Consider the following 12833-nt stretch of genomic DNA (forward strand, 5'->3'; position numbering starts at 1 on the left):
GTTGAACCTGCCCTTGAAAGTAACACAAAACAAAAAACACATGGAAATGGGAGATATATTTGACCTGGTTAGACAACCTGCAGAAGACAGTCAGCTACATTTTTGAGTGATGCATTTAAATGTAGGGGTCTCTAAACAAAGAAAAAGAACACTTATTTGTCATCACTCATATAAATATAACGTTGACATCAATTGAGCGAGAGAGGGGAGATGAGGTTGCAGGTCCTGTTAAAACGAACAGCTCAAAAACCACACGAAATCTGGGAATAATGTGAACATCACTGGTTAGAGGACAATTTGTAGAAAACAGCTAGCTACATTTTGAAGTGTTGCATTTTGATTCAAGTGGGTAACAACTCTTTTTTTGTTAGTAACTTTTTGTTAAATCACATAAATAGTACTCTTTCTATTCAGAGCCTGGATTTATTTCATGTTGAAATCAATAGAATAGAGGACAAACGTTTAGGCTTCTACATTGTGACATCATTAAATTACTCCTTCTACAATAATAAAACATTCTACATTGTGACATTAATTAATTGATATCATGACATAACTCCATGTATTTTCTGATGTTTGATCAGAGATATTTTATCAGAGTATATCTTGTCACACTGATCACAGCTGTGAGGTTTCTCTCCTGTGTGTGTTCTCTTGTGTTGAGTCAGATGGCAAAATCGACCAAAACTCTTCCCACATTGACCACAGCTATAAGGTTTCTCTCCTGTGTGTGTTCTCTGGTGAAGAGTCAGATGGCTAGATGTTGTACATCTCTTCCCACATTGATCACAGCTGTAAGTTTTCTCTCCTGAGTGTGTTCTCTGGTGAAGAGTCAGATGGTTAGATGTAATACAACACTTCCCACATTGATCCCAGCTGTAAGATGTCTCTCCTGTGTGTGTTCTCTGGTGTGATATCAGGCTGGTTGACTGAGTAAAACTCTTCCCACATTGACCACAGCTAAAAGATTTCTCTCCTGTGTGTGTTCTCTGGTGTAGAGTCAGAGTGTTATATGCACCAAAACTCTTCCCACATTGACCACAGCTATAGGGTCTCTCTCCTGTGTGTGTTCTCTGATTCATTTTAAGGCCTGATGATGTGAGTCTCTTCCCATAGTCAGAGCAGCAGTGAATTCTCTTCCCTGTGGATCTCTACAGGTGTTTATTGAGGTGTTCTGATCTGGAGAGACTCTTCTCTGCGTCTTCAACATCATGAGGTTGTTGAGGCTCCCCAGAGGATCCACGATAGTACCGTATCTCTCCTGTGTGAACAACAAAGTCAGACAGATGATTAAAGGCCCACAACAGCAGAAATCCACCATAAAAGGTGATTTCAACAGCGTGGGCATGATGTTGTACAACAATTGACGTCTGTAATGAATGTTAAAACTATCTAAGATTGTAGACTAGAAATACTATAAATAAGTTATTCATGTTGTTGAAACTCTAAGCAGTGTGCCAGACAACTTTTGGTCTCCGATATAGACCCCTTTCTGTGTTTAATAAAATTGCACCACGAGGGAGATGCACATACAATTTGATTGCAGAACCTCCTCCCTGTTAATGAGGAAACCCCTAGTTATGGATGTAGTATATCTGGTAATGAGGAAACCGCTAGTTATGGATGTAGTATATCTGCTAATGGGGAAACCACTAGTTATGGATGTAGTGTATCTGGTAATGAGGAAACCACTAGTTATGGATGTAGTATATCTAGCAATAAGGAAACCACTAGTTATGGATGTTGTATATCTGCTAATGAGGAAACCACTATTTATGGATGTAGTATATCTGCTAATGAGGAAACCACTAGTTATGGATATAGTATATCTGGTAATGAGGAAACCACTAGTTATGGATGTAGTATATCTGAAATGGTGAGCAGAGGTTTTAGTTTTTCACAATGTATTCTGAATGTGATCGGGGGAAAACTCAGGGGAGTAAACTCCATGTCCAGGTTGCTTATGAGTGCGTTTCACACTACTTAGGATTATAATTGTAAGGCTCGTTTGAACGTCCTGCTTAATATAATGTTTGTGTCGTCATCGCAAATCAAGCGCTTTGTATTTAAAAAAACACTTCAACCAGTAAAATGCTCTTTGGCTAGTTTTACCATCAGCCTGGCAATGAGTTTTTGTACACTGTTTGCCAAATCAGCCCATTACTTCACCTAACAACAAATATACCTATGTAATGAACAAAGAGGCACTTGGGTTGTTGTTGCATGACATACATAGTGTACTCTCGGACCCATAACAATAACACTGTAGGACCCATAACTTCACCTAACAACAACATAGACCTACTGTAGGACCCATAACTTCACCTAACAACAACATAGACCTACTGTAGGACCCATAACTTCACCTAACAATAAATATAGGAAAATAGCTCTGTGTGTGGTACAATAGCCAATACATCAAGGAACAGTTCTCTACACATTATGAGCTAAGTATCTCTTTGTCCAAACAGACTAACGGAACCCTACTGTAAATCAAGCAGACAATAACACATTATAAACATGCATTTGTTAGGGATGTTGGATCCAACGTGGAGCACGGCATAACTGTCTTTACCAGAGTAATGAATGAAGAAGCACTTTGGTTGCTGTTGCATGTCGTGATGTTTGTCAGTTGACTGGAATTCAGAAAATTATTTCCTGGATCAGCTGATGATAGTTGAACATGTGACTGGAACTAAACAGCTACAGTATTAAGAATTATGTGTAATTATTGAAGAACCACATTAATGACAGTATCCATTTGGGTGTTGTCAATAAAGTTAAGGTGACTCTCGGTTAGAACCATTGGATTTAGCAAACTCTGAAATTATTTAGGATTTCTGTGCCCATGAAAACTGTTTTCCCATCGTAATATAAGGAGACACTAAATGTTACGTAGGTAGAGTGCATTTCAGAGATCTGAATACAAAAAACTGTACTAATAGGACAATAACCTAAACCACAAGGCCAAATCTACACTGGAGGAGCTTACCAAGATGACATTGAATGCTCCTGAGTGGCCTAGTTACAGTTTGGACTTAAATCGTCTTGAAAGTCTATAGCAAGGCTTTAAAATGGCTTTCTAGCAATAATCAACAACCAAGTTGACAGAACAGGAAGGATTTTAAAAAGAATAATGAATATTCACATGAAGATCTGTCGCCTATTGGATGACGTCACGACTTCCCATCAAGCCAACTCCTTGAAGGCCTTACATCACTCACTCCTTTTAGTTTCCAGTTGTCCAAAAAAACAAAAACTTTTGCCCAAATCATTTATTTGTTGTGTGAAACATCCCTGGAGGACATCATGAACAATTTATACAGTACAAAAACATATTCAAGTGTAGAATGCCCTTTTAAAAATCACACATTAGTTCAACAACTGCAGAGTTTGTGTCCCTGTTTTATAAGATAGTACTCACTGTATTTACTCTTGTTAATCCGATCAATGTCCCTGTTCTATAAGATAGTACTCACTGGTGTTAATCAGATCGATGTCCATGTTTTATAAGATAGTACTCACTATATTTACTGGTGTTAATCATATCAATGTCCCTGTTTTATTAGATAGTACTCACTGTATTTACTGGTGTTAATCAGATCTCCTGTCTTCTCTTCTTCATCCTCCTCTAATGTGACAGTAATCTCCCCCTCTTCATCCTTCATTCCAAAAACGTCTTCATCTTCTTTCACTTCATCCTCCACTCCAAAAACTGCATCTTCCTCCTCTTCTTTCACAGTAACATCCTCCTCTTTCACTCTGAAGGCATATTTCTCTGTAACGCCTTTTTCTACTCATTTCACGGTAACAGCCTCACCCTCTACTTGTTCTTGTATTGTAACAGCCTCCTCTTCCGCCTCCTCTTTGACGAGAGCTTCTTTCTCCATCCAGCAGACCTCATCTTCTTTAGAAGGAGGAGAGTAGCTTAGTGAACTCATGGTCGGAGATAATAGCTAGTTAGCATTAGCGACTAGACCCCTCCTGTCTCAACCTCCAGTATTTATGCTGCAGTAGTCTGTGTCGGGGGGCTAGGGTCAGTTTGTTATATCTGGAGTACTTCTCCTATCCGGTGTCCTGTGTTAATTTAAGTATGCTCTCTATTCTCTCTTTCTTTCTCTCTCTCTCTCAGAGGACCTGAGCCCTAGGACCATGCCTCAGGACTACCTGGCATGATGACTCCTCGCTGTCCTCAGTCCACCTGGCAGTGCTGCTGCTCCAGTTTCAACTGTTCTGTCTGTGATTATTATTATTTGGACCATGCTGGTCATTTATGAACATTTGAACATCTTGGCCACGTTCTGTTATAATCTCCACCCAGCACAGCCAGAAGAGGACTGGCCACCCCCTTTATTTTGTTGGTGTAACAATAGATCATGTAGATGTATATAATGAACAGACTAGGTCTATACTGCTCCTACATGGTGTAACAATACATCATGTATATAATGAACAGACTAGGGCTATACTGCTCCTACATGGTTTAACAATACATCATGTATATAATGAACAGACTAGGTCTATACTACTCCTACATGGTGTACCAATACATCATGTAGATGTATATAATGAACAGACTAGGGCTATACTGCTCCTGCATGGTGTAACAATACATCATGTAGATGTATATAATGAACAGACTAGGGCTATACTGCTCCTGCATGGTGTAACAATACATCATGTATATAATGAACAGACTAGGTCTATACTGCTCCTACATGGTGTACCAATACATCATGTAGATGTATATAATGAACAGACTAGGGCTATACTGCTCCTGCATGGTGTAACAATACATAATGTATATAATGAACAGACTAGGTCTATACTGCTCCTACATGGTGTAACAATACATAATGTATATAATGAACAGACTAGATCTTTACTGCTCCTACATGGTGTAACAATAAATCATGTTAATCCTGATTAGGTTCAGTATGAACACATGCTGTTGGTCTAATGGTGCCCATTAAAACCCGGAATCAAACACATTGGTGTGAATCTTGAGACGAAACAATGGCAGAGGCAAAAATAATTTGTTTAAAAAAAACTTTAGTGTGAATGAAAAAACATTACCAAAACAAATGGTGTCAAACCATCCAGTTATTGAATGTAAAACCACACTGCTGCTACTGAGCAGTAGAACAAGCAGGTTGGGCTGCAATTGCTATGAATTCAATGGAAATGTTACCACAAGAAGAGTACAACAACTTCAGGTGAGATATCTGCATTATTATCAGGATTACAAGACGAAACAACAACTAGAGGTGAGATATCTGCATTATTATCAGGATTACAAGAATAAACAACAACTAGAGGTGAGATATCTGCATTATTATCAGGATTACAAGAAGAAACAACAACTAGAGGTGAGAAAGCTGCATTTTTATCAGGATTACAAGACGAAACAACAACTAGAGGTGAGATATCTGCATTAATATCGGGATTACAAGAAGAAACATCAACTAGAGGTGAGATATCTGCATTATTATTAGGATTACAAGAAGAAACGACTAGAGGTGAGATATCTGCATTATTATCAGGATTTCTCATTCATATTTTTGTGACATCACTTCTATTATTAAATTATATCTACCGTTATAGACTCTGTGGAAGAATCTTAAACTTGCTTTAGAAAGAGAGAAAGCAGAGATCAGAAGAGAGAGATTTATTACTGGTGGTGGACCACCAAAACCAGACAAGACTGATGAACTGAGTGACTTCCTGTCTGGAATAATAGAGCAGCAGCAACCTCTGGATGGTATACCGGATGATGACCAACCTCTGGATGGTTTACCAGATGATGACCAACCTCTGGATGGTATACCAGATGATGACCAATATCTGGATGGTTTACCAGATGATGACCAACCTCTGGATGGTATACCAGATGATGACCAACCTCTGGATGGTATACCAGGTGATGACCAACCTCTGGATTGTATACCAAATGATGACCAACCTCTGGATGGTTTACCAGATGATGATGACCAACCTCTGGATGGTATACCAGATGATGACCATTTGGACAGTTCAGATGAAGAACTGAGCACAAATGGTATATATACCAACTCACTGTGTACTGGCTCTTATAACCAAAGACAGTAAATTGGTTACTTCCTTTGGTAAATATATTCCTCTGTCTGTGTCAATCTTTATTCTTCTTCATTCTAAGAAGCATATGAGTTTATTTGTGCTTCTAACCGTGTTCTTTTTCCAGAGGAAAGGAATGTTACTATGTAGTAAGTATTAGTAGACCATATTACTATGTACTAACTATTAGTATACCAAGTTACTATGTAGTAACTATTAGTAGACCATATTACTATGTACTAAATATTAGTAGACCAAGTTACTATGTAGTAACTATTAGTAGACCATGTTACTATGTAGTAACTATTAGCAGACCATGTTACTATGTAGTAACTATTAGTAGACCATGTTACTATGCAGTAACTATTAGTACACCATGTTACTATGTAGTAACTATTAGCAGACCATGTTACTATGTAGTAACTATTAGCAGACCATGTTACTATGTAGTAACTATTAGTAGATGATGTTTTCTCAACCTAATATACTCTTGGAAGTGCCCATATTCATAGAATTGCACTTTAAAGTTGGCTTGACCAGCAACATCAGTAAACTTGATGTAAAGACTCCTCAGTTCACAAATGGACCTGCAGACTTTGTGAACAATTAAACACACAGTTGCCTCATTGGCACCACACAAATCACCAGTTTCACAATGAAAGATTTCAGATTGAACTTGGAGAGAATCGGGTAAAGGCCTTCCTCTTTGAGACAGAGAGGAAAGTCGAGGCTCAAGCAGGGATATTATCTCCAATGCATTATCTTTGTACATAGGAAAGCAGTCTCAAAGTAATGTAATGGATGACTCCTATCCACAAGTACTGGTCTGGCTTCTGTAGTGCATGTTGGTCTTCATTTAGACATTCCACATAGTCCGGGCTCCCTCACAAATAGCACGAAGCAGAAGTTAAACCTACCACTTTGAAAGATTCATTTAAGCTTCAATTTAGTCCTACAGCAGCTCTATTCCTCCATCTTGCAATTGGCTTTGTTGAGTCCAGAAGAGGCTAAATCTACCACTATTTTAAGAGAAGTCTGTGCAAGTCGCTTTGAGATAAGACAGCTCAAACAAGCATTTTAGTCTGGGACTAATCTTAAGATTTGCTGGGAAACCGGCCCTGATTGTTGTATATAGTATGACTAAATGTGTTTCATTCTGTGTTGCAGGGGCAGTCAAGAAATGGAACAGCAAGGCCACAGAACATGACATAAGCAGATCTGTGGGAGACCACCTCAAGCCCCCGGTAGAGCCGGGGGTGGTGTTTACCACTCCACCACACCTTCAGCAGGCTGGAAAAGTGGGATTGATCCATTTGTTTGTTTCAGTTTTCAGTAGTTGAATCCTTTGACATATTGTTGATTTCAACATTTTTAATTTTCAACAAATTAACTGGGTTGGTTGAAAAGTGATATTAAACTTACATACCATGCACTATATTGACATAGTGGGAGAGAAACTGAATTTATACAGGGTTTTCATACTAAGATGGACCAAGATATGTTTTGCTTTTGCACATATTTGTTCATTGGGTTAGCAAGAGTCTGTTGATTGGTCAGTCATTGGGTTAATTTGTTTTACTATATGTTCAAATCAAGCTTTATTTATACAGCACATTTCAGACATGGATGCAACACAATGGCTTCACAGGAAAAAACGATGAAAATAAACAAATATTTACCACAACAAACATAACAGGATAAAAAACAGAAGACTAACAACTGAAAGACTAATGAACATTCTAAGAAAATGCCATTGATTAAAATATGAACAATTGGATGCAACATCCAACCCAAAATATCAGCTTGTTTTTACTACATTGTTTGTTATTACGTTCCCCAGCAAGAAAACATAAATGGAAAAACCAAAGCCTGTAACACCTTCCCCCTTAGTAAGGCTAGGCCTCCCGCTAGCGGATCACCTGCCAACAACATCCGGTGAAATTGGATGGCGCGCAATTCAAATAAATAATCATAATATTAAACATTTATGATTTTTTTAAAATTATTTTACCTTTATTTAACTAGGCAAGTCAGTTAAGAACAAATTCTTATTTTCAATGACGGCCTAGGAACAGTGGGTTAACTGCCTTGTTCAGGGGCAGAACGACAGATTTGTACCTTGTCAGCTCAGGGGTTTGAACTTACATACAGGTATCTTAAATTCTTGTTAATCTAACTGCATTGTCCGATTTACAATAGGCTTTACAGCGAAACCATGCGATTGTTTGAGGACGGCACAACATATTTTCCAACCAGCACAGGCTTCATAAAAATCACAAATAGCGATTAAAATCTTCCACTGTTTGCAATCCCAAGGTTCCCAGCTACAACATGAATGGTCGTTTTGTTAGATAAAATTCTTGTATCCCAAAAAGTCAGTTCAGTTGGTGCCATCGATTTCAGTAATCCACTCATTCAACGTGCAGACAAAGGAGTTCAAAAAGCTACCTCTAAACTTTGTATAAACAAGTCAAACTACGTCTCTATTTAATTCTCAGGTATCCTAAAATCTAAATAAACTATAAAATGTCATACGGAAAGAAGTATGTTTAATAGAAAAGTAAAATTAGCAAGCGCACGCGGCGTCCTCTTCATCGTGCGCCAACAGACTGATATTGTACCAGGACTCTTTGTACAAAAACTTCAAATTCTTGCTCGTTTTTGAAGAAACAAGCCTGAAACAATGAACAAAGACTGGTGACATCTAGTGGAAGCTACAGGAATTGCAATCTGGGGGCTGGAATTACATAGAACCCATAGCTTTCCATTATAAGACCCTAGGAGCTCCAAAACAATTCCCGTTGGTTATTCTTTGGATTTTCGCCTGCCATATCAATTGTGTTAGTCTCTCATACATTATTTTGTGCCCAAAGTAAACTGCCTGTAGCTCAGGCCCTGAAGCCATGATATGCATATAATTGGTACCATTAGAAAGAAAACACTGTTTGTAGAAATGCTAAAATAATGGAGAAGAATGGAGAAAAGCCAAAGAACAACCAACCAGAGACCATCCTCTTAGAATCGCAAGAGAAAGGTCATATTGAAAATTAGCTCCCTGCATGCAATTCCTATGGCTTCCACTGGGTGTCAGCAGTCTATATTCAAGGTTTCAGGCTTGTAACTTCAAAAACGAATAAGAAATATCAGTTTTAGTAGAGGGACACAGTCTTGGAAATTCTTGTTTGCGCGCTATGAAGACATTACGCACCTGCTAAAATCGGTTTCCTATTGAACATACTTCTTTCCAAAATAAATATTATAGTTTGATTACATTTTAGGTTATCTGAGGAGTAAATAGGATTCGCATTTGACTTGTTGAAACAAAGTTTAGGGGTAGATTTTAGGATTCCTTTTGATGTCGGGCGCCGTCCTCAAACAATCGCATGGCATGTTTTCGCTGTAATAGCTACTGTAAATCAGACAGTGCAGTTAGATTAACAAGAATTTAAGCTTGTTAAAATCCATAATATTTATGATGATATATTCCAACAGGAAGTTGTCCCTCTAGCGGATCCATATTACCATGACTACCGGGACTCCTGTCCCTAAACTGATTATAGACTCAATTCATTATACTGCGTCCATGTGTATAACTAGCTGGACCCCTGTCCCTAAAACTGATTATAGATTTATTATACTGCGTTCATGTGTACAGGCTGCAAGTACATTGAAATTAAATGGTCTTCTTTTCAACTAAAACCAAACTTATATTGTAGATCGGGCATAGTATTATTTTCAATAACATTTTGCTAGGTGGGATAGCCCCAATGTCACAGTCTTTACGTGTCCAAATCAATAGTCCAAACGCAAAAACAGTTTGTGATAAATTGAAAACATAAAATGTACTATATACACAAACATCTGCCACAATAATCGTATTTAATTAAAAAAACAAGCACCTTATTAACTGCAGAAGAACCAAAAACGCTGTTGTTTTGACAAGTAGAAATAAATCACTGATATCGATTAGGGGGAAATCAGGTTGTACTTGCTGTTGAAACTAACACAACTAAAAAAAGACATGGAAAGAGAGATATCTTTTACCTCACTGTTTAGAGGACAACCTGCAGAAGACAGTCAGCTACATTTTGGAGTGATGCATTTAAATGTAGGGGTCGCTAAACAAAGGAACACAACACTTATTTGTCATCACTCATCGATATCATGTTGAAATCAATTGTGTGACAGGAGGGAGATGAGGTTGCACATTCTGTTAAAACTAAAAGCTCAAAACCCACACAACATCTGGGACTAATGTTAACATCACTGGTTAGAGGACAATTTGTAGAAAACAGCTGGCCACATTTTGAACTGTTGCATTTTGATTCAAGTGGGTCACTAACATGGTAAGTGTAACACAGCTCTTATTGTGTTAGTCACTTTTTGTTAAATCACATAAAAAGTACTCTTTCAATTCAGAGCCTGGATATTTCCCAAGACTAATATCCATATCACGCTGAAATCAATTGAATGGGGCAAACGTTTAGGGTTCTACATTGTGAAATTCCTTTGTGACATAAATTCACTGATATCACGAAATAACTCCTTCATGTATGTATTTTCTGATGTTTGATCAGAGACCTTTTATCAGAGTATCTCTTGTAACATTGATCACAGCTATAAGGTTTCTCTCCTGTGTGTGTTCTCTGGTGTGATGTCAGATGGCCAGATCGACCAAAACTCTTCCCACATTGACCACAGCTATAGGGTTTCTCTCCTGTGTGTATTCTCTGGTGAAGAGTCAGAGAGCAAGATCGACCAAAACTCTTCCCACATTGACCACAGCTATAAGGTTTCAATCCTGTGTGTGTTCTCTGGTGTAGAGTCAGAGAACCAGATGTAGTACATCTCTTCCCACATTGTTCACAGCTGTAGGGATTCTCTCCTGTGTGTATTCTCTGGTGTATTGTCAGCTGGCCAGATTGACCAAAACTCCTCCCACATTGACCACAGCTATAAGGTTTCTCTCCTGTGTGTGTTCTCTGGTGTAGAGTCAGAGAGCCAGATGTAGTAAAACTCTTCCCACATTGACCACAGCTATAAGGTCTCTCTCCTGTGTGTATTCTCTGGTGTGATGTCAGCTGGCCAGATCGACCAAAACTCTTCCCACATTGACCACAGCTGTAAGGTTTCTCTCCTGTGTGTATTCTCTGGTGCATTTTCAGGTGGCCAGATTGACCAAAACTCTTCCCACATTGACCACAGCTATAAGGTTTCTCTCCTGTGTGTATTCTCTGGTGTAGAGTCAGAGTGCCAGATGTAGTACATCTCTTCCCACATTGAACACAGCTATAAGGTTTCTCTCCTGTGTGTGTTCTCTGGTGTAATGTCAGCCGGCCAGATGTAGTACATCTCTTCCCACATTGACCACAGCTATAAGGTCTCTCTCCTGTGTGTATTCTCTGGTGTAATGTCAGATGGCAAGATTGACCAAAAGTCTTCCCACATTGACCACAGCTATAAGGTTTCTCTCCTGTGTGTATTCTCTGGTGTTGAGTCAGAGAGCCAGATCGACTAAAACTCTTCCCACATTGACCACAGCTATAAGGTTTATCTCCTGTGTGTATTCTCTGGTGTGATATCAGGCTGGTTGACTGAGTAAAACCCTTCCCACATTGAACACAATTATAAGGTCTCTCTCCTGTGTGTGTTCTCTGATGAATTTGAATGCCTGATGAGGTGAATCTCTTCCCACAGTCAGAGCAGCAATGAATTCTCTTCCCTGTGGGTCTCTGCTGGTGTTTCTTGAGATGTTCTGATCTGGAGAGACTTTTCTCTGCCTCTTCAGCATCATGAGGTTGTTGAGGCTCCCCAGAGGATCCACTATAGTCCCGTATCTCTCCTGTGTGAACAACAAAGTCAGACTGATGATTAAAGGCCCACAACAGTGGAAATCCACTGTAAAAGGTGATGCCAACAGCATAGCCATAATGTTGTACAACAATTGATGTCTGTAATGAATGTTAAAATTATTTGACAATTGTCTTAAAATGAGCAACAAGTCACATTTTGTCTAAAATTTCACATTAGTAGTAACATTAAGATTGTAGACTAGAAATAAGTGATTCATGTTGTTGAAACTCTAAGCAGTGTGGCAGAAGACTTTTGGTCTCCAATACAGGCCCCTTTCTGTGTTGTTAAAATTGTGGAACGAGAGCAATTTGGTTGCAGAAACACCTCCCTGCTAATGAGGAAACCACTAGTTATGGATGTAGTATATCTGGTGTCGTGGAAATTTCCTGTATTACCACATCATGAGAGAGCAAACCACACACGTCAGAGTTATCATAAAGTCCATATTTTAATAATATATGAGCTTCACCATAGCCCTCTGACTCTCAGATCAATTCAGTGTCATAAATGAATTCTCTGAGAGTGCTTACAAAACAGTCCTTGGTATCATTTATAGCCAAGACACACCCATCAAAACTCACATGACGAATAACAGATCTTAGGAACATTATACAAATAACCTTTTACCAGAAAAAGGAGTATCCCATAATTTATAGCATTAGCTATAAATTATCGTTCAGTTTGGTCTCCTAAACCAAAGCTCCTATCTCGTTCTTGGTACCACTTAGAACCCAAAACTTAATAAAACATCTTATTTATAAATGTTACCAAAATAATTCTGATTCTGCCACGACACTGGTAATGAGGAAACCACTAGTTATGGATGTAGTATATCTGGTAATGAGGAAACCCCTAGTTATGGTTTCCATTGAGGCGGCAGGGTAGCC

At 38.7% G+C, this 12833-nt stretch overlaps 1 protein-coding gene across 1 annotated transcript; it reads right to left on the reverse strand.

Annotated features, from left to right (window-relative positions):
• Positions 1 to 9469: 9469 nt before the first annotated feature.
• On the reverse strand, positions 9470 to 11861 carry LOC109875994 (zinc finger protein 135-like; the record flags this gene model as incomplete). The annotated part of the gene is made up of 1 exon (XM_031798789.1): positions 9470 to 11861. A coding segment is annotated over one exon (1221 nt), but the record flags the coding sequence as incomplete, so codon positions are not given.
• Between the last annotated feature and the right edge of the window lie 972 nt (positions 11862 to 12833).

The sequence above is a fragment of the Oncorhynchus kisutch genome, linkage group LG20 (genome assembly GCF_002021735.2).
Source record: "Oncorhynchus kisutch isolate 150728-3 linkage group LG20, Okis_V2, whole genome shotgun sequence".
In the NCBI taxonomy this organism is placed as follows: Eukaryota; Metazoa; Chordata; class Actinopteri; order Salmoniformes; family Salmonidae; genus Oncorhynchus; species Oncorhynchus kisutch.